The sequence below is a fragment of the Trachurus trachurus genome (genome assembly GCF_905171665.1).
Source record: "Trachurus trachurus genome assembly, chromosome: 9".
NCBI lineage: Eukaryota > Metazoa > Chordata > Actinopteri > Carangiformes > Carangidae > Trachurus > Trachurus trachurus.
In genome coordinates, this window is record NC_139895.1 from 18,847,980 (window position 1) to 18,871,476 (window position 23,497).

The 23,497-nt window shown below is 47.0% G+C and overlaps 1 protein-coding gene across 1 annotated transcript in view; it reads right to left on the reverse strand.

The window, feature by feature from the left end:
- The window catches only part of LOC310991443 (zinc finger SWIM domain-containing protein 6-like), a gene marked incomplete at both ends in the record, with an annotated part of 41,530 nt that overhangs the window by 13,878 nt on the left and 4,155 nt on the right, over window positions 1-23,497 (reverse strand). The window contains 2 exons of the mRNA XM_083979152.1: window positions 1,439-1,587; window positions 3,076-3,432. Coding sequence (XP_083835278.1) covers window positions 1,439-1,587; window positions 3,076-3,432 — 506 coding nt within the window. The remainder of the gene's footprint in view (window positions 1-1,438; window positions 1,588-3,075; window positions 3,433-23,497) is intronic.

Below are 23,497 nucleotides of genomic sequence, written 5' to 3' on the forward strand. Positions count from 1 at the left end.
TGTTTGTTTGTGCATTGTTTAGATATCTATATTTATCTGACACTGTATTTAGATATCTTTATTAATTCATGTATTTATTACCAGTTTAACATTTTCTTAAGATTATAGTATTCTGTGTATTGTCCTATAGATTGCAGGTGAGCTGCTGTTTACATGGATGAATAAAGTTGTGCTGAATTGGAACTGAATAGGAAAATAAAAGTGATTCCCCCATTAAGACAGGTTATATCTGTCTCAGCTGTATGTCTGCAGAAACATGTATAGAGGTCGGCTGCAGATGACGATGAGCAGGTTTTAATGTTCACTCAAATCCTGTGACAGAATTCCACATTTTCTGTCAACGCCTCTTCTCAAACGTTGTTGACACCTGTCCTTACTTCTTCTTCTTTTTTATTTACAAGTCTTGACAGCCATTCAAACTACCATCAGGTGTTCTGAGTACTTTTATGGTTTCATTTGTTTAGAGGTCACAAGGTCACATAGAACTGTACTTAATAATAAAAAATGCAAACAGAGCTGCATTGTACATTGGGCTGGATAGTTTCAGTACATAACTATACTTTTCAAAATAAAACTACAAAGGTTTGATATATATATATATGTAAAAAAGAACAAAGGGTATTGGGACCACTGAGTAAATTCTTTTTTCTTTTTCTATCTGGTGCATGTCCAGCACTAGCACCTTTTTCACCTTCTCTTACAAACAGAAAAAACAAGAAAAGCATTGTTTTAAACAGCCACCCTTAGGAATTCTACACATTTGGAAAATAGTGACTCATGTGTGTTCCTATTCACATACACATGAAAAAATCATCAAACACAGAAACACATATAACCAACACAAATGCATATAGAGTACATGTTTTTGTGATTCGTTTTGCTTTATGAATGTACCAGTGTGTATGTGGCTCTCAATGTGCGTGTGCGCAGATGTGTATGTGTCTGTCAGTGTGTGTGTGTGTGTGTGTGTGTGTGTGCGAGTGTGTGCGAGTGTGTTGGAAAGGACATAACAGGCATCAAAGAGCATGAAGCAGAGAGATGTTCTAAAAGCTGGGCTGGGTGGATGATAATGGCCTTGGCTTAGAGTCTTTACATAGCATACAGCACATTAATGCTGGCCTGGCTCTGCTACTGTAAATCCAGGCAGCAGAGAGGACCACACATCTCTCATGCCATCATTAAAATTGTGGGTAGGGAGTAGTATTCTCCTCCTTCCATACTCCTGTCTCTCTTTATCTTACACAGCAGGTGTAGCTATGAAACGACATGAAATCTGATGCATGTGCCAGTTGAGTTTGTAAGCTGTTTTGTCTGAGATTACATTAAGCAGAGTGCGTCTGTGCCTGTGCATGTGCCTGTGGCGGTTGGGCTGGTATGTTTTGTATGCATGTAGTTATGTTCTGTATGTGTGCAGATGAAATGTCGCAGGCCCTCTGACCTTGCTGAAGAGCAGGTTGAGCTGCTTGCCAGAGCCATGGTATCCTCCCTGGGAGAGGAAAAGCTTCACTTGCTCCTGAACCTGCTCCTCATCCAGGTGCCAGCAGTTCTCGTCGTCCACACTGGCTCCCGCTGTGGGGTCCGGGGCCCCTACACACATAACATACATTAAGACATGTTATATGTGCAGTCAGACCACTGTATTGTCTTCACTGTCTCTTGTTCCAAATAAAAGTGTGATGTCATTGGTACAGAATAGCACCTTATCATAGGATACTGTGCTGTATATTTCCCAACATCCCCTTGAACCTGTATTTGATGAGTATATATGTTTATCTTTGGAAAGCATCACTTTTCAAAATGTGGAGCATTACTGTGTTTGTGTTTTACCCTCACGGTTGCGCATCTTCCGACACCTGTGAGGATATTAATTTGTGTCATCAGAAGCTTAGATATAAGAACACCCACTAGTATAGTAGTAATACTGGGAGGCAACAACAACAACACACAACGCTGCATTTACAAACTGGGTCATGTAACACTTACCACAGACATCACATAACCCATTCTATCATTCATATTTTCCAAAATCTAATTAACAGTCAAGCCCATTCTTTACAATGGTGACGTTGCAAACGCAACTTCATTTAAATGATATTAATGTGCCATAATTTAATGTAGTCAACCCTCTTCCATTAATACTATCCTGGCTTATTCTGCACTGTAGAAAAGCATGATTTTCAAAGCAAACCAAATAACTCGTCATTGGAGATAATATTGACAGTCAAACATTGAACTGACACAGTCAATTTGAATATTTAGTAGTTTGCCCTACAGTGGCAAAGCAACGTGTCTTTTTCTTTCTCCCTCAGAATGTATGTAATGTTATTTTATAGGACACAACTGTGGGAAAATAGGAAATAATCCGATAAAGTGTGAAAGCAAAGATATATGGAATAGGAATAATAAAGATGGTTAAATCCACCTGATTTTAGTTTACATTTCCATAGATATTGATGGAGGAGTCGTTGGATCAATTGTATGTTAAAAAAAACAAAACAGTCCTCAGTTATTACAGTCTTGTGAGGAAGACCTGTTTCTGTCTTTGTCTGTTTCATGATTGACACTCAGATCTCCCTTCGTGTCTCAGTTTTCACGTAGTTGTTCCTCTCCTGGTGTGTTTTCCTGTGTGACTCCGTGTCTCATACACATATGTTTTTTCATGGCTCCCTCTATCCCATGCATCTGTCATGTTGTTTCTCTACACTGTTTGTCCTTCCCCCCCCCCCCCCCCCCTGTATTAAAGTAAGCAAGAACAATATCGATAACTAGAGATATGTCCCTCTCTTTATCTCTCTGCTAACCTCCTTGTCTCTGTCTCTGCATCCCTCTCCCCTCAGTGGTAAATAACGAGTCTATAGTGTTGATTAAAGGCACACAGTCTCTCCTTTACTGTTTGGATCTCACTAATGAGTAACATTGATCCTGCCACACTTTTCCTCCATCATGCAGTCAATACATGTACGTATGGCAGCAGGGAGACACACACAAACCCAATCACGTGGTTTTAAACATGGCCGCCACCTTCTCCAAACACACCCGACCCCACACACACACACACACACACACTTCTCTCACCGTGGACCTGGTTGATCTCCGAGTTCTGCGACAGAATCTCGTCGGCCAGTTTCTGTGCGGTGGGCAGCACCTCTGTGTGGTGAACTGATATGAGATACTGGACAAACTTCTGTAGCTGGTCTCTGCTCATCTGGAACAGGGTCTCTGAGATTGGCAGGTGAAGTTTGACCTGCTCGGGCTTCCGTACTCTGTAAAGCGAAAGCGCCACTACATGGGCGCAGTAGAAGATGTCTTTGTTTCCGCATGTGCATGTTACGGCCGTGATCTTGCAGCGGTCGAAGCTGACGCTCACACTGCATACGAGCTCCGGGGACGAGGGCGTGGCGGGGTCCGTCACCGTGCCGCTCAGATGAAAACCTGGAAAACAGAGAGAAAGAAAATAATGAAGCCATCATGTAGAGCCATCTTTCCTTCTTTTATCTCCAAAACAATTAGTTGATCAAGGGGGAGTTAATCAGCAACATCTTTTTACACTGATGAATCATTCAAATGATTATTGAGCTAAATTACAAAAGGAGGCTCCATATTTTCAATTATGAGTGTCTCAGGTTTTGTCTTCATAATATTAACATTTGTGGGTTTTAGCCAGTTAGCCCAGCAAAACTTGCACTCAATACCACATCACATGACAGAACAAACTTTTCTGCTTTGCTTTTTTCACATTTCAGTTATTAAATTCAAACCTGAGCCTACTTTGATTGTTAAGACAAGATCAGAGGTTTAACCAGTCAGTGGTTGTTAAATAAGACAGAGATTAGATCTGGCATCTATGGGCTCCAGACAGAGCCAACAACTGGACGTTTTGCCTTCGCATTAATGAAATAAGAACTGAATGACTCCATCAGCCCAGTGAATGTGCCCTTTAATAAATGACATTATTGAGTCAACTCTAAGGATGGATGCACGCAGCATGGACTTTGAACAATTATATGAAACAGACTCAGTTGGCCACGGTCACCTGCCAAGGCCCCATGTTCTCCTATCATGAGAGCATGATCAGGACCAGCTGCAGTCCACTGTTATGACTATCTAGATGCCTGGGACTGAGTTTGGCGATCCACTGCTAAAGGAGGAATTGAGAGAGAAGACGAGGAAGTGAGTGGTGAGTGCGGCTGATACAGTATGAATAACATGGCCTCTTGTTTGAATATAATGTTTGATCTTATCCTGACTGCGCTATCCGGAGGCACGGCTGGTCATTATGCGAGGATGAATATGAATGAGCGGGGCGGGGTCCCCGGCGGTGGCCTAAAACACACACTCATGAGCATATGAAAGAGACAAACGTGCGCGCACACACCGAGCCACAGCGTGAGATCATGCATTTATTAATAATGGGAGTGGTTAGGGGAGACAGAGAGTAGCTTATGAATGCATTTATGTGCTCAGAGGAGATCTCTGAAATGCATGTGGACCAGGCATAGACATACATCTCTTAAATATGTTTATCAAAGCGCTGAGCAGACGCATCGCTGTGATATCAAGCATGTATTAATGCAGATATCAAAGTGTTTTCTGGGCCTCTACATTAGGTAAGAAGGGAGGGGTGGGAGTTGAATATTTCATGGGGCGATGATGGAAATGGGTTGAGGGGTGCACAAGCAAACTGAACAGAGGTCAGGTCAAAGTAGCTTTTCCCTCCTCCTCGATGGTTGAGGGGTGCAGCAAGAAGAACGCAGGTGAACAGGAAGAAAAACAGAGAAGGAAGTAAACAGGGTCACAACCTTTGCCTATAGTGCTGCCTGTGCCCTCAGGATGCATATAAAAATAAAACAAGCTGGATGCAGAGGCCTTACAATTCTCCTCCACAGTGTCCCATCTGACATTAGTAGAAACACAGAGTCAGACAGGATGTTTAAACACGCCCTGCATGAGTTAGACTGTATCCAAAATTCAAAAGGCTCCATTAGCATGGATGGATGCTGCGAGCCTGCGACGCGGCATAGGCGTCAAATTAGAAATAGCAGTATTGTGTTTTGTCATGCCCTTTTGCTCAGCATTATCTGCAGAACCAATAAGAGTTTGGCTGCAAATGTCTAACAGTGCAGAACTGCAGAACATTGCCATGGAGATATGCTTTTCCATTCTGAAAGCCAGCTGGCAAAGGAAGTACATGTTCGTTAACAATATCCACAGAAGAGGGGTGTGGATCGAATATGGCAGCCACTTGCATCTGCAGTGATCAAAGCCTATATGTCTACAGCTGTGTGAGAGAGAGAGAGAGAGAGAGAGAGAGAGAGAGAGAGAGAGAGAGAGAGAGAGAGAGAGAGAGAGAGAGAGAGAGAGAGAGAGAGAGAGAGAGAGAGAGAGAGAGACAGAGGAGAGATTGTCACAAGAAGACAAAAAGGTTTACATGGTGCAGCTGGTTGTAGAACTGGGAGCTAACACATTTAAACAGACAAATGAGCGATGGCTTTTCATACTTGCAAGTACACGTGTGTGAGTGTTGGTGCATGTTTCTGTGTGTGTATATGTGTGTGTGTGTGTGCGAAACACAAACTTGTGTTTCAAGAGTGGCCCCTGGTCCAGAGAGGGGAGAGAAAAAGAGAACATCAAAAACATGTGGGGCTGAGGGAGCTCAAAGACAAATCAACCTCTGATACAAACACTCACACACTTATCAGACTGCTGTGTAAAAGCAGCTGCACTTTTCTACAAAGGTCTGTCTTTTTTTTTTCGTGGAGAAAATTAACAGGGTACTTTTTTCACACAAAAAAAATGAAAAACACATGGAAAATGAAAAACTAATAGAGATAAAAGACTTATCCTCGTTTGAAAGCAGAAGTCTGTTGTGATTCCGTTTGCTTTAATGGACACTCTCACTCTATTGCCTTCCAAGCCCTTTTCATCCGTCCCTCCCTCCATCCACATTCCCACAGCGCTTTCCCTCTCACTCTCTGACAGATGGGTAGGTAATGAGTTTCGCCTTTCCCCGTCCAATCGTCTGGGCACCAAAAACTGCCCCCCACGCCAAAAATGCCCTTTTAATTTAGCCAAGCGCTGAGTACAGGGATATTACTGTTTAGGTACACACACACACACACACACACACACACATGCACGCACACAAGCAACACACACCTCCCATGACTCCTGGTTGGGTGGGTTTGAAACCTTCAATGTCTCATGTGCTAGCTATTAAAGAGCCTGGTTTCCCCCTCACCCAGTCCACCCAGCTCCCCTCCCCGAGTGGTGCTCAGGGCTCTTTTCTGTGCATGTTCAAGAGGCCAGGGTTGGCTTTCAAAGTAACCATGGCGGCCATTTTTAGAACAAGGCCTCTGTGAGGTTGCCCTAGAAACCCCTCCTGACCGCCCTGGTGAAGTCACACTTGGCCCAAAGCGCTGTGTAAGGCAGTGAAAACAGTGTGTGAAAGACTGAGCGAGAATGAGCATATGTATATGTATATGTTCAAATCCCACAAAGGCCTGTGGACCACCCACACTCCTTGGGGGACCCACATCAAAGCATTCCCCCAAATAGTCCTTTGCTCTATCTTTTTTCTCTCGTTTTGAAACTGTATTTAAGTAGGCTACCGATAAGCCAGCATGCCCTCTCCTGCCCAACTAGGACCACTTCTGTCTATTCAACAACAAGGGGCCCCAGAAATGCCGGACTCCTGCTCTTATTTCAGGGCAAAAGGGCCCAGACTAAGACCTGCAACTCCTTCAACATACATCTGCTGCGACGGCAGAATACCACCTTTATACGCTTCCTTCCTATAAAACACAATTTAGCTTCCCACATGAAGGCGATTGGCGGTGAATGGGGCCAGGCCTGAAAGGTTTGCTTGTCTAAGCACAAAAGTGTTCAGAGTCCCAAAATCACTGGAGAAAATTAGATTGAGCAACATACATATATTTCCGCAATCAAATTAAGATTCCAAGTCAATGGAGAAAATTCAGACCCAGCAGTGGGAAGGTCATTAAGTTTATTGGCTGAATTGGTTCATGAGTGAGTGTCACCTAAATCTAATATGGCACCACACAGTTCAGGCAGCACTCATCCGTTGGATTTCTGTGTGTGTGTGTGTGTATGTATGTCTGTGTGTGTCTGTGAGATACATCCTGAATACATGATTGATTTCAGTGCAAGAAATAAGATGAAGCAAATGGGCTGGTGTGAAAGCGAGTCAACAAAAGCAAAGAGGGAGAAACAGAGAGAGCAAATAGATATTTAAGGCCCATTCGCCCTGCGCCGATTCACTTTAGCCTTGCACATTAATCAAATTACCTCATGAGCTGCAGACAGACAGAGAGCAACACCTAAATCTCACTCTGCCCTGCTAGAGCTCCTCTGATCCAGAGCAGGGTGGTGGGGGGTGGGGGGGGGACCACCTGTGGTAGTTGGCGCTTCAACATGGGATTCAACTTTGGTGTTGACCAAAGATAGCCAGCTAAAACTTAGCTGAGAAAAGGCTACTAGACTGGAATCCAATCCGCTTGGTCGGATTGAACCGAGAGGCCCCTCCTGAAAGGAGATCTGAACCACAACTGAAGAAAAAGCAAAGCTCTACAGCAGGTCGAGGAAGGGTCAAGAATTATTGGGCAACCCCCCCACCTCTAGCACAACCTCCATCCCACCCACGGCTACAGCAGCATTTCCTTCACCGCGGCTTCTCCGACTAGCTCGGTTAATAAGGCTACAAAGACGAATACAAGGCCTTTCAGCATCTTAAAGCGTCGGCCTGTGTGACTAACAATGAGTACATGCGTGTGTGGTCCCTATAAGGAAGCACCCATACAGAGACCATAAACAGAGATCAATGTTGTTCTGCAGGAGACCTTGCTCCAGGCATGTGTGTGCATGAGTGTGTGTCCTAGGTGTGGGACGGGCTGGAATAACACAGCTGAGCTCCAGGGGCGGCCATATTTATGCCTCAAACCCTCTGTTACGCCAAAAGGCCCTTTTCTCGCCAGGTATATTTTCATTGCACATGCAAGTGCACACCAACACACTTATTCCGACAGACACAAACGAGAATAAATTAATGTTTTGAGATATTCTATGAATTTCAATGCTTTTACTTCCGCTTGAGATTCTGACAGCAAAATCTGCATGCTAATCATAAGGATGGGAGGGAGAGGATATCTATGTGTGTATGTGTGTGTGTGTGTGTGTGTGCTGACGGCTGTGTGGGTGATTGGAGTTGTCATCAGCTGGCGGTTGAAATGACAGTCGACTACTGGGCTGCTGCCACTTAGTTTCCATGCGGTACATCAGGAATGACTTGCAATTTTCTAACTATCACTTTCAAAATGGATTCTAATTTTGCTGGATTGGGCCTGTCAGGCAGAGCTGGTGTTACTGCTCCACTGACTGATCTCAAAGGTTGGCGTTCAGATGGCTGACCAGCACAGACAGTGATGCCTCCGTTCAGGGGATGCGGATCGAGACTAGACAAAAAAAAAAGGATGAAGTGATGAGAAAATTAGCTCAAGCTGGAAACCGATGGAAGACTTGCGAAACGGGAAGTGCAGAATGAAAAATATCCTAAACAGTTCATGGGAACACGCAGACTCATAGTCAGGGCCTCTTGCTGTAGACTCACTATTTGAGAATTTGTATTTTTATGATTGTTTTGGGGATAGTGCTGTCATATCCTCTCATTGGATTTCATTTGTACAATAAATATGAAGCTACAGACAGTATCAATTAGAAAATGTGTCATTCTGGACCCGTTCCCGACCAGGAAGTGGCTGCTCCCGGGTCAGGAATAGTCTAGAATGGCACATGATGTGTTGATTCTACATTTTGCACGGATAATACAAACAAAATATGATGCATTAGAGTTGCTGGTGGGTGGATAAACTGATCCCTCTTCTTCCCAGGCTTTGTGCTAAGCTAAGCTAAGCTGGCTCCAGACTCATATTTGATGTGCAGACATGACAGTGGTAACAATTATCTCATCTACCTCTCTGCAAGAGAGCAGGTGTGTTTCCAAAATATCAAACTCTTCTTTTACATGCAATTAATACAATTTGTTACATAGCAACACACCACAATGTCACAGCTGCTGATAACATGACAAAAGGCTAAATAAATAAATAAATGTCGCCCAATACAACTGCTGCAATCTGACAAAGAAAAAGCAGGGTATATTTTTCGCCCTTAACCATTAAACACGTTGGTCTAAAATTACTATTTTCTGTAACTTCAGAACGGCACCTGTGTGTGTGGTATTGGGTGCACGGTGCGGTTAGCCGCTATTCAAAATCTCTGTCACTGGAGAAGCCGGTAGCCTGCTAATTCTGTCTCCTGGCTGTACATTAACTATACATTATCCCCAATCCATGTGCAGGTTCATTAGTGTGAATGAAATTACAGCTGGCTGGAAATGAATGTGTGTAATTAGCAGAGGTCCGTCCCAGTAGAGCCACGCAAGCTATAGACGAAGGTAATGGGATCCATTGAAAAGCCATTGTCTGCTAGTTCATGCCTTGAGTGTCTGTCTAATGACAAACCTATACAGTCAAGACATTATAGCACAAGCGTCCTTCTTCCTATGAGGGAGACGGGTGTAGGTCCAGGCAGCGTGTGCCATGTGTCTGCCGAGAAGACGGCTCAGAGGAAATTGTGAAAAGAATAAACAAAGAATACTCCAATGTGTGTTACTCTTGCTTAATTTGAACTTTGTGATGAACCTTTGTGATACAAACAGCTCTGAAAAATGTGTCTTGATGTCAAACTCAGAAGCCAAAAAAAGGTAAATCAAAAAAAGAGGCAGAAATAGAAGAAATGTAGCATAAAGATTCTGTAAAAGTAGCTCAACAGGGACAAAAAAAGCTACCGCTGTGGAAGCTAACATGGCCGAAAGTGAACAGAATTAATTTGCATATGAAAATAGCTGGACACTAACAGCACTGGACTGAAAACTACAGCATGACTGTGTGCGCACATGTGCGAGTTTGTGTACGTGTGTTTTGAGGTTCACTTTATCCACGCCAGGAAATAACCTTACACTCTTTACCCTTCCCATTTCGTTTGGAAAGTCATCCGACACACACACACACAAATACACACAGACATGCACACACTTCCCCACCCTTTGACACACACTCATGATGCCTTCATGCATGCACGCATATTGGCTTCAGTGACTCCCTGCAGTCAACCTCCTTCTGCTCACAAACAGCCCCTCCTCTTTCCTCTTTCGCTCTCCAATAACTGACTCCTCCCCTGCCCCCCTCCCCCTTCCCTCCCTCCCATGACACACACACACACACACACAGCTCCAGCCTAGCCCTAAGCTGACCCGTTGTGTGTACTGACGTCACACACTAGACAAGGGGAGGCATCATTCCAGACAGACACACACACGTGCACACCCACACACAAACACACACTCACAGTCACACACACACACACACACACACACACACACACACACAGGCCCCAGCAAGGGGGAAGCTGCATTCCAGCACAGGCACACAGACACACAAACACAAATCACCACGCCTGGCGGTGGGAAGCATGGGGAGCGCTCAGCTGTAGCGGGGAGGCGGGGAAGGAGGGAGAGCCGGGGGAGGAGAAGAGGGGGGAGTGTGTGTGTGTGTGGGGGGGGGGGGGTTTCAGAGAGAGAGCAAGAGAGGGAGAGAGAGAGAGGTAGGGAAGAGGAGGGAGGAGGAGGGGGGGGCGATGGCTCTGTGCCAGCGTTCCTCTGAGCTCAGCACTTCCCCTTTCAGCTCCAGCCAGCCGCCAGTTTGCGTAACGCAGCCCATGCAGCCCTGCCGGCTCGTGCTTTAACTCCTTCCTTCCTGGAGTCGCCGAGGTCACACGCTGGCTGTTTTCTGCTCGGCGGCGCGCGCCACTCATCCCAGGTTTTACACCACCCCCCCCCACCCCCAACACCCATCCATCCATCCATCCATCCACACACACCCTTCCCCTCCCCTCCCCTCGCTACCCTCTTTGCCCAACATCCCTGCAGCATCCCCTCGGCTCCGGCTGCCCCATTATAGCAGCGAGCGCACCGGCCCACTACTCATACTTTCACATTATTACCTGACACAGATGGAGGCAGATACAAAAACACACACACACACACGTGCGCAGACACACACTGACAACACGGGGGAGAAAAAAAAAGACACACAAACCAGGAAGTAGGTTAACCTTTTACATGCCACTGCAAACTACTTAAATGCAATGAAAAGAAGCTTGCGTAGGCTATAAATCTAAATAGGTGAGTGGCCTGTTTGAGGGTGACCTGGATTCACAGTGACATCCCTCCCTGCAACTACACACCCTTCAATTAACAATTACCAAAGCAATTACACAAATATGAATATGGTACACTAACTGCCTTAACCCAGATTTGTTTGTTTTGTTTCAAGTTTATTTAAAGCATGCGTAATGAGACAGGTGTAGTATGTGTGCAACGTATCTGCTGTAGCTACACATCCATTGACCTTCCAAGAACCTATGTAGGCCAAGTGTCCACTCCACCACTCCGCAGAGACGTGAGGCTTCGTACATCAGACGTGGCACCTCCAACCCCCCTGAAAAGCCCCTATGAAAAGTGTCATAGCTCACACTAACCACAGCAGACATAGTCTGTGGCGGAGGGCTGGGCAAAGCAGAGGGGTGGAGGAGGAGGAGGAGGAGGAGGAGGAGGAGGAGGGGGTGGTGGTTCTCTCACATTTAATATCACTTGACAAGCGTCATCCAGCATCTCTCAAACAGCCACTGAGCCCGTGTCAAAGCCACAGCCCTGTCAGAGATGTTGCACACCTAGTACACACACACTTACACAAAACAAAGGCAACCCCAAAGAGAAATATCTCATCCACCTGGCGCTGTGATCGGCCGTCAGAGAACAGGAATAACGGGGGATGAAGACGAGTGAGGGGAAGAGGAGAGAGAGTGAAAAGAGAGTGAGAGGGGGGGGAGCAAGAGAAAGGTTGAATATGTCTCTGCTGAATCGCGGTGGTCGATTCTCTTGCCTGCGGGCTATTCCTGTAAATATTGACATTGATGTTAGGACCACTCTCTTAAGGATAAGCTATAAAGCAAGGGGGTTAGATTTACTCTGCGCAAACTGTAAGCATCTGAAATCACACGCTACGCTGGGCCTTCATCGAGAGTGTTGAGGGGGAAACAGTGAGAGACTTTCAGGGTGAAGAGCTGCAACTACATGAGGGAACTGAGCCCTCTCGGTGGGTTTACAGCTCCTCTCCCTCCTCTCTCTCTCTCTCTCTCTCTCTCTCTCTCTGGATGGTTTAGGTTTCCACTCTCAAGCTAAAAGCAGGCAGCTGACATCAAAACCTTCAGAGAGACCCCTATTTCCCAGAAACAGCTCTCGTTTCATGTAAATAGCTGCCTTTCATGGCTACATTGAGATAAATTGCACCCTGCTGGACAAGAGGGAGACAATGTTCACCCTGGAGCCTCTTTTGTTGACATCCGCATGTGTTGCCATGACAACATGTCTGCCCGGTGTGAGCGAGCACGCGTGTATGTGTGTGTGTATGTGTGTGTGTGTTTGCATTCAGGGGTTGTATTTGAAGGGTAGCGGTGGGGGCGGGCACACATGTGGGCAAACACACAACATGCACACAGGGAAGCAGGCAGCTCCACACACACAGAGAGAAATACAAAAACATACCTCTCTCATTCTTTCTCAAACACACACAAGCACAGCTGCACAAAAGAATAATACACGAGCACGACCAAAACACTGAATCAGGTTAGACTTGCTTCCAACTACCGTGTCCTCCTGGGAGGCTGCAGGCAGAGAAGTTTATTACTAATCATCCTCACGTTAAAAAGGGGCAAAACTAATCCAACTCTGACAACACCTTTTTTCCGAAACCCTCCAGAGAACCGTACGCGTCTGGTCAGCTGGGAATTAATCTGCTGGAGGGATGCAATGTTGCTGGGATTCATTTTTTTGTATAATACATGTGGGTTAAAGATGCCAATCCTTTCTAATGGATCACCATCATCGCTCCATAGGCTGCAGGTCTCTCGTTCGTCTCGTCTAACTTTGCAAAGGAATTGTTGTGATTGTCTGAGCACTCAAAGCATCTCCGCGTTGTTTGATCACATTTGCTCACATTAGCATTTTCATAGATGACAGAAGAATAATTATATCTGTGTGCAATTACACTGATTATGTCTCATTTGAGACTAGTGAAGTGAAGGACCGTGTCACCTCTGAGACCACATGAAACAAAGGCCAACTGCTTTGTTTATATATCACCACGTGCCCATACTTTGAGATCCTCATTATGTTCATTTGGGATGCCTGGGTGTTGAAGGAGGCAAGGACAGGATTTTTTTTTAATGGGGTAGGAAAGGGGGAGGAGGGGCACAAGTGAGGGGGTACATGCCCAGTGCCCTAGCAACCCATTCAGGAGGCTGATGGTCTGAATATTAATAATATGGATAGAGAAGAATATGTGTAAATGTGTATGTGAGTGAGAGAGAGAATCCCCTCCCGTGGGCAAGTCAGCATTCACCCATGAAGTAGGTCAGTGAAATTTGCCCAAATTAGGTCAGTGGCAGTCAATGGGTGCCATCCTGGACAAGAGGAAGAATAAAAGAGAAAGAGAGAAAGAGAGGGAGGGAGGGGGACTGAGAGAGAGAGTGAGTCTATAAGGTTAGGAGAGCAGAACCAAGCGGCTTACTTCATCTTAGCTTTTCCACTTAGTTAATTACTGATGCGCTGGTCCTTACAAAACACACACACAGAGACCAAACACACACAAAACACACACACACAAGTGAAAGCAAGTGAGGAACTAAAGCAGAGAGATGTCTTTACAACTTTAAGCCGCCACTTTTACTCCACTCAGACATCCCTGGTATCAGAATAAGTGTGCATCAAAAGCCCGTTTTGATTGAAAACGCTTTTGAAAAGCAGTCCGAATCGGTTACAGTGCTTAGGTCTGATTATTTAGCACCCTTCCTCCTCCCTCTGCCCCCGTTAGCTGTTTGGATGGTAGCTTCTTTGTCATACGCCTCTCGCTTCTTCAGTTTTTTTTTTTTTTAGGTTTTTTTCCCCTTCTCCCTCCCGATTTTGAAGAAATCCACACTGGGAGAGAGGGTTGTTGTGCATTGTTCCCAATAAACGGCGGAACACAGGGACCTTTGAAGTCTGTGGCACGTTGTGATTTGCTTTCATCGTTCCGCATCTGTCAGTCAACAAGAGAAAAAACGTGACTCCAAAAAGGAAACTTATGCTGCTTCCCGCACCCCCACTTTCCTCTCCACACACACACACACAAAAACAAAACCAAACACCGAAAAAATGACAACAAAGACGGCAACAATGACAAAGGCTGTATTGGGCATTAGACAGACAGGGAGTGGGCTGAATAATAATCTATGAGGAGCAGCGAGATGTTCCAGAAGATTCTGATGTGGCTTCAACTGCATGGAAGAGACTGACTCTGCTTCTTCCTGCCTGAGCTTCCTTGGCCCACTTCCGCACAAAGGGTGTGTGTGTGTGTGTGCATCCCACTGTAGCTCGGGTTGCTCTCTGAACTTTATTCTGTCAGCCCTCTGTCACTCATCTCAGTGCAGTTTGGTGTCAGAGAGGGGGAAGGAAGAGCATTGACAGGTGTCTTCTGTGGGCAATGTCTGTTGAGAGGAGCGATGGCAGAACCTGGGCCTGCACCTGATCACACAAGCCTGCAGCCATGCTGTGACAGCCACAGAGGTCGGGGAGGGAGAAGAGGAGGAGGGTGGGGGGGACAGAGGCTCTCCTCCCTGGGCAGCGATCAAACCCAAGCCCCCGGCTTGCCTGGAGATGTGACAAGGCCCCACTTCCCCTTTCACTGAGCCTCCCCTCCTCCCCCATCAGCACCCCACCCTCTGTCGTCCCCCTCTGCTGCCAATCATGTGTCATGTGCTTCACGCTCGCACGACACACGCCATTGTGCGCCGAGCGTTTGTGTTTGCGCCGGGGCTGAGCCTGTCTACACAAGTTAAAGAGATGTACAGAGGCAAGAGTGGAGGAGACAAAGAGATGCATGAGGAGTCAAAGAGCTTTGCGAGGAAGTGTTGAGCCAGAAACAACCAAATGTACAAGCTGAGCGTGGCTCCGAGTAAAGCGAGCCACAATGAGTTACAGTGACTAACGCTACTAGCCAGAGAGAGAAAGATGCCTGGCTAGAGAGGCTGGGTAGAGAAGCCAGAGAAGTGAAATGCAGCCAACCTGGATGAGGCCTCAGTCCAGATAAGTTGGGACAGTACCAGGGGCCCAGCTACAGCCCGTCAGTGTGGGGAGGAGGGAAAGAGGGGGGGGGGGGGGGGGGGGGGGGGGGCAAGTGAATTAGCACGAAAGACAGGGGGAAAAACTGAAAAGGGAAGAGAAAGAGAGAGGGCAGGCTTATAGGCAAAACAGAGAGAGAGAAAAGAGAGGGCTTTTGGGGCTTTTCAGCTCCAAAGAGGGATGGAGGGATGGGGGGGGGGGGGGGTGGAGGGAACCGCTGAGAGTCAGGCAGAGCTGGAGCTGTGGCTCAGAGACAGGGCCAGGGCTGAACTGGGGCTGCTGAGAGCGGAGCCAGGGCTAGAGGCCAGAGGAAGGAGGGACAAGGAGACGAGGGGGGGGGGGCTGAGAATAGGAGGAGGCTGTGGCAGAGCTGGGGCCGGGGCCAGAGCCAGGGGCCCCAGCTTTAGATTTAGTCAGCTGTTCCCCTGGCCAGCAGCTGGAAGGACGCAGGGAGAGAAAGGGAGGGGAGGTAACAGGGGAAGACAGCACCAGGACTTTTGGGGGAGAGTTTTAACAGGGAAACGGAAAGTGAGAGGAGATGGAGGAGAATAAGAAAAAAAAAAAGAATGGTGATAGCGAGAAAGAGGAGAAGGGGGGAGATGGAGGTGGTGGAGGTTTGGAAAGAGGACAGTGGAAAAGCCATTAGATTCCTATGAGAGAGAAAACAGCACTGAGAGCAGACAGACTGACAGAAGGTGGTTAAGGCTCACTGGCTTTGCAACCACTCTTCCTTTCCTCCCTTGCCGGTCCTCCTGCTCCCCTCATTCCTCTCTTCCTTCCCTCCATCCATCTCTCCATCCTCCTCCTCCTCCTCCTCCTCCTCCTCCTCTCCTTCCGTCACTGCCGCGCCATTCTCTGGCTGGCTCCCTCCGCTCGGGCCAGTTGTGCTTCGGCAACAGCCCTGCTATTCATTACGCACGACCTGCAGGCATGACCCTAAAACACACACCGAGATCCCAAACAGGTGCCCCACACACACAGCAGCAAAAGGGATCACACATGACTGAAGGAGGAGGAGAAGGAGGAGGAGGGGAGGGGAGGGGAGGGGGGGTACAGGGAGTGTAGACAGAGGGGCTGAAGTGAGAAGAGAGAGCTCTCTGTGGCTGCCCGAGAAGCACTGCAGCACGAACAGCACGAAAGGAGGGATGGAAAGAAGAGAAAACATTGAAAGGAGGAGAGAAGAGGATGTAATTAAAGCAAAGAGCGAGCGTACATACTTTGTTTCTATAAAAGTGGCGAAATGAGATTTGGAGTAGGAGAGCGAGGAGCGAGGGGCGAGGGTTTGCCATGGGGCAAGCAGCCGCTGCTAGCAAAGCACTTTATGGCCTATTATATTCCATTCAGATGGACCAGGCGTCTGGGATAAAAGCATTTAGTCTGCGCGTTAGTGAGTGACTCAGCACTTGGAGCTTTCGCAGGTGGACACCCTCATAACTACACAATGCATATCAATGAAGTGGCCCACTCGTTGCATATGGATCACTCACTCCCACACTTCTGCCTCTTCCTTCCCCCCCTCTTCCTCTCTTCCTCCTCAGCCATCGTCCTACTCCTACCTTCCCCCTCCTCAGCCACTCATGCCACCTTACTCCACTCCACTCCACCTTTCTTTTATTTTTCTTCTAAACTGGATTGAGGTCACGCCACCTGCTCAGGGCACCAACCACTAAGACAGGTCATAAAAAAGATGTGGGAGAGAGACCGAGAGACTGTGAGTGGTATATTCCATAAATAAACAATTTTTTAGAGTGTAATGCATCGGAAATTTCCTTAAAATTACGAGGGAGACATGTCTGGAGTCGCTGGCTCTCCCCTTCTCCTCCGTTTTCCCCCTCATTTAAAGTTGAGATAGCAGACACCCCCACCCCCGCCCCTATTTCTATCTCTCCATCACTCTCTTGTCTCACCGCGGCAGCTCTCCCTCCACCCATCTGCCCTTCCATCTTCGTTCTACCTCTGTGCCTCTCTCCATCCTTTTCTCTCCTCCCTTCGGTGCTGGTTAATGGCACAGGGATCCAGCATGGAATATAGATCAGTACGAGATGGATGGGGCACCAGGAGCTCCGGCCAGTCCCGTAGGTCCCAGACCAAAGATTAACTAAATATTAGCTGACAGGAAGAGAGAGAGGCAGGGACACAGCTGCAGCTGCTAGTGCCACTGCCGGCAGAACAAACGACAGAGACTGTTTTTAACCCCCTTTTTGCTCTTGGGAGAGAGAGAGAGACACACACACACACACACACACACATGCGATAAACACACATGAGATGCAAAAATACACACAACACATCGGGGTATACATACTGCTGTGCACACGTACGCACGTGCTATCAGATGCACCCTGGGAGAAGAAGTCCACTAATCACATTCTCTCCTCCCCCTCTCTGCCCTGCCAAGGCGGATGGCGAGGGGGGAAAAAAGGAATAAATCTTTATTAGGCGATGTGTCCCTGCTTTATCGATCGCTTCGCTACTTCCCTCCCCTCCTCCCTCTTCAATCCCCCCCCCCTTTTTTTTCCTCTCCCCTCCTTTTGTTATTTTAGGCATGTGTCTGCCATCCAGTCCAATTGAGTCAGGCTGTACATCAGAGAGGACCATTACCCATGTCTCCCTGGGCTGGGGCTGTCACTGGCTGCAAGGGGGGTAGGAGGTGAGGTGATGTAGCCACCCAGAAGGGACAGCTAACCAGGCTAAGAGCTAGCCAGACATCTAGGCAGGCAGGCAGGCAGACAGAGGGACGGACGAGCAGCCAGATAGGAGGTTTGTGGGTAAGAGTGCAGACAGACATGGGCAGTGGCACTGGCAATAACACACAACACTGGTATGGATCTATGCTCCATACACCGAAGCCCTGGTTCTCTGAGCAGAGCACGGCACACACACAACCTGATTTATGGAGCTAATTTCCCACTAATGATAAAGAAGGGTCACTGCTTTTTTCCCCCCGCAAAGTGTGAATGAATGTACCCCAGAATGCTCAAATTCAAAACCCAGCACCTATAACTTTCTGTAAAAACAAATGGCTGCATATGGTGTCAAACTTTTCGTTACTAATGCTGAGACCCCAGTGCGAATATGAAATCAATATATGTTTTTTTTTCTTCCCTCTACCTTCTCTAGAGAAATAAATGCAGGATTTTCAAGTAGACTCCCATTTCACAACCCACAAGTCAAACACGCAGCCATAAAGGACTTTGTTTCTATAAAACAGTCTATAGTTGCCAGAATTTTCAATTTATACCAGGAAGTATCTGATCAAAGGGTAAGTAAACATTATGAATCGGACCTGACGTTCAGTGACAGCTTTTGGGGCAGTTTTCAATACTTGGCCTCAAGCAACCAAAAAAAAAAAAGTATTACGGTGAGGTGCGGAAAACATCAAGGTGAAGATCACTTAAAAACTTCAGAGAAAGGCACCACAGCAAATGGGTCAAGTCCCGTTCCTCTCCTAATTCCAGACAGCAGTAAACAGAGCTTCTAAATGTAGAAACAGTGATAGCCCCTAAGGTCTGGATGCAGACTAACACCAAGCCCAGCACAGCACAGAGAGCATGAGCTAGCTAGCCGGCTAGCCTTCCTCTGGGAGTTTAGACACAGGAAGCACTATGGAAACATGCTGTATCTAGATAGGGGCAGTGTAAATAAGATATGAGTTTCTATTGCCTGGCTTGGGAAATGAAACTGGAAAATTGAGAAGGGGGAGAAAAGGAGATCATTAGAGCCTATAAACACGGGGAAGGAACACATGAAAGAAGAAGACAGGCTCAGGTATGGAGTGATTAGGAGCAGAGAAGCAAGAAATTAAGACGACAGGAAGATGAAGGGCAGGAATGAGGCGAGAGAAGAAGAAAAAAAAAACAAGCAAGGAAGGAAATGAGCAAGAAAGAAAAAGAACTCCTTCAAGACAAAACTCTTTACATGGGCAAACTAAATTCCATTATCAGTTGAAAGCCTTCCTCTCGTTCCCTTTGAATCTCTCACATTCTCTCTCTTTGTCTGTCTCTCTGTCTCTCATGCCTGGAGAGCCTTTCTACCTTTATTCAGCCTTGCTCTGCCACAGAGCAGTGAATGCATGTCTCACATGCCACACAGACACGACATCGTTGGACCAGGCACAGCCAGGGGCACTATCAGGGCCTCCTCCTCCTCCTCCTCCTCCTCCTCCTCCTCCGCATAGCTCACACAGCACTTGAGCTGCCGGGCAAGAAGAGAGAAGGGGGTAAACTCCCCCTCTCAACCTGGCTCGAATTCCTGATTGTTCCACAAAAGGATGAAAAGGGGAAGAAAAAAAAAAGGAGAAGAAGCAGAGCATGTACTGTGCAGCTTCTCTGACCGATCTCTCAGGTGAGAAATTGCTTTTTGGAACATGCGAACGAAAGACACATGCACACATTCACTCAAGCAAGCAACCTTTTCCTTTTGGTCAGGTGCTGCTTATTGGAAAACAATAATGCGAGCACAAGCCCGTCTTTCAAGCCTAGCAATCAGGCACTGGAGGGACAGTCTGACCAGATTGACCTTTGACTTTAGTAAATCCCTGGGGGTCAAGGAAAGAGGTCAACACTGGGCCAGCTCAGTGCTGTGCAGGGGGAGGGACCAGTCGATGAGTGAACACCTCTGTTAGTGTGTGTTTGTGTGTGTATGCGCGATAGGGGTCAGCAGCAGGTAAACCCTCATCCTCTGCTGTTGTTTATTCTAAGGCGCCGAGTCACTGGCGCCCCGGCACTGTGAGGCAAGTGTGCGTCTTAAAGTATGTATGTGTGTGTGTGTGTGTATGTGTGTGTGTGTGTGGGGGAGTGGGACCGAGATAGGGTGGGAATGATGACAGACGGGAATGTCATCCACCCTCTTATCATTTACATGCCTCACCTATACCTCACCCTGACACACACACACACACAGCCATCAACACGCTCGCCACACCATCATGATGGAGCTGAAAGAATCTGAAAAAGCTGTAGGTTGTTTCCTGAAGCTGCTGGAGTGGGGAAATCTAGCCCACTCTTAACTCAGCGATCATATACGATATCATCAAGAGACAAAGTTGGTTTGTTACAACATAGAAATCTCTTTGTGATCTTGGTGGCCTCTTTTTGGCAGAGTGTTATTTTTATAGAGATCAGCATAATGTGAAGAAATATTCAAGCACTGCAGCCCAAAGATGTTCTATGCTGCACCTTGCATCTTGAACTGGGATAGATGAAAAAGACTGCGCGCACACACGCACACACACACACACAATTTGCTTGTAGCCTTTGGGCTGATCCAAAGCTGTTTGGCTTCTGGGGAGAAACAGCTGTTGACCAAACTGCACAGAGAGACTCTGTTCTGTGGCAACATGTGTAGTGTTTTAACACGTATTCTCATGCTTATGCATGTGCTCACACACGGGCAAGCCCGCACGCACGCACACACACACACACACACAGGATACATACACTGAACCCTCCACTGCAGTAAGCTGAGTCTTGGACTGGTTTGTGCTTATTTCAGCAGCCCATTGGTGCAAAGAGGTATTCATTAAAAAGAAAAAAAAAGTGAAGGGGAGCATCAGATAGGAGAGCGCTGAGTGCTGCATTCCCCCTGTTGTTATTATTGCCAAATCGAAGAGAGAAAGGCGGCTGGTAATAAAAGTCATTAAATGAAATAGAAAAAACGGTCTTTAATAGGGCCTTGTCATTGTGGATTTAGTAGCCTTCTATCGCCCCTTCCCTCTGCTCCGTTCCCTGTGCTCACAGAGAAGAGACGGGCAGGAGCTCTGTGGAAGGAGGACTGGATTCCTAGACATAGCCAGCCAGCCGAGGAGCTGTGCTGACGCACACCCAGCAGCCACAGTCTGGGACAGGAGACAAGTCAAGCTGGAACGGGGACTGGGGCAGACGTTAGAGAGCTCATGCTGGAACTTTATTACTTTAGCTGGTTTATTTTAACAGAGGCAACGCATGCTGATCTTGTACACAGAACGTCTCTGAAATCGTGCCAGCATTAGTGTGCAGGGTAATTTTGAAGAAAGATCTTTGGGCAGCTTGGTAATAAGACTGGGGAGTGTGGCAGACACAGGGCGGCTAAGGCTGGAACTGGGAAGGGTGATTTAAGAGGGGCAGGGAGGAAACGACTATGTCTGGGACCAGGAATGGGACTGGGAGGGAGGCTGGCTCCGGTCAGGTGGAAGGACTGGAAGTAATGCAGACGCTAGTCCTAGTTTGAGATGGCAGGAGGATTGTCGAATGGCGCATCTTGGGTACGGTCTTGGAAATGTGATGAGCAGGACACAGTTATGGCTGGGGGTAGAAGATGGAACATGCCTGGCTGGAGGAGGTTATGGTCTGTGGTGGGAATAATCTGCCTAAGGGGCACATCTGGGCCTCGGAATGGGGTTGGGGCAGTGACAAGCATCGGGACCGTCTGGAAACTTCTGACGTTCTGGGAACACGACAAAACCAGCAGAGGAACCAGTGGTCATCTTTCACTCCATGAGCACAACACAGTGATGCCAGAGTCTGTTTTATGGGTTCCATCCTTGAGGTGGCCACCCAGACTGAAAACTGGCTAGGGCTGTCTGTAAGTGATAGAAGGAAGAAACTGAGCCCGAACTGAAACTCATTATGAGCAGAATGAAAATGATTATCACGTAAACACATTTCAGATTTACAGCGATGCTCTTGCTGCTGTCACTTTGGATGAACCCCTGAACAAAAACTAATTTCCTGGATGATTTCTAAATCCAAAATCTGACATCAGGCGATATTACACACTAAACTGAAAGAATTAACAAATATATAAAATATAAGGTTTTGTCCGTGTAAATCTACGCAGCCACATATCCATGCAAACACACAGGCTAAGCTAACGTGTTTCCATTACATGACAGCTGGAATGTATCCTATCGTCTTTCCATTCAAGCAATAGAATGGGACAAAGGCCTGGAATCTGCTTCCCTCTGTCTCTCAGATACACACATCCAGAGACGGCTCTCTCCCTAAAGATTCCATGTCTCTTCACATAGATGCAGTCGCTGCCCCTCTGTCTCTCTCTCTCTCTCCCTCTTGGACAGCCAGATGTTTACACTAGCTCCAGGCTCAGCCATGTTTCCATGACGATACAAGCCCAGGGTTAGTCACATGGCTGGGGATAGACCTGAAGCCCTGGATCCGGGATCACTGCTCCTTGAGCGCTCTCACCTCAAAGGTGGGTTTCATTACAGCGTCTCCTTTGCTTAATTCTTAGAATAAGACACATATTTTGGGGGGAGTGTGACACTTCTCGTACCCTCTGAGTCAAATTGTGTCAGTATGTCTCTAAGTCCTGAGTCATAAGTCGAGCCTCCTCACAAGACGGCGGTTTCGCGCAGACTAACTGCGCAGTCAGAAGCGTTCCGACTCTTTCCGTCTTTGGTGGTATAGGCATGTGGGCTCATTCTCGACAGGCATTGTAAAAAGATAAAGGAACTCTCTAACCTAACAGGAAAATAAAACCAGATCCACCCACATGAAAAGAAACAGCCCACACACAAACAGAAAGAATAAGCCCTCACCAACCAAAAACCCAGCTCAGCCTGATAAGCGTCTCGCAGCAGACAACATGCTCATGCAAGATTTATGTTTTGCATCTTAAATTTTGCACCTTCATGGACAAAATGCCTGAAATGTCGAGGTGGGTCCTCAAGGAGCCCTGTGAAAGGCCTTGTGAAGTCTCAGTTCAGAAAGAGCACAGTGGAAAAAACGAGTGTGTATGTGTGTGTGTGTGTGTGTGTGTGACAGAGAGAGTGTGAGTGTGTTATTGCACAAACATGCTGAGTTTTACTTCACCTTTGTAAGTGGCACAGATTTCTCCTTGGTATTAGTCTCACTGCTTTGTCACACAAACAATAACCTACTTGTGTGTGCAAATATTCTTTGTTTTATCGGCCCCTTTGTTCTATGGGTGTTGTCAGCGTGTGTTGTATTGTTGTAAATTATGTCTCGATGCCGTCATGGTTCTGCCCGGATGCTAAGCACATACGTGATTTAGGCTCAACTAGAAATGAGGCAGCCGAGCTCCTCCGGCAGCACACCTTACAGTACGTGCGCCTTTTAGCTGCAACAACAACAAGTTCAAAAAGGCCCTGTGTTATGATTTTCACTGTCTGTATCACATCGACGAACAGGTTAAAAAAACTGGGAACCACCAGCCCTGGTTGTTATTTCACCGTTTCATTGACATCAT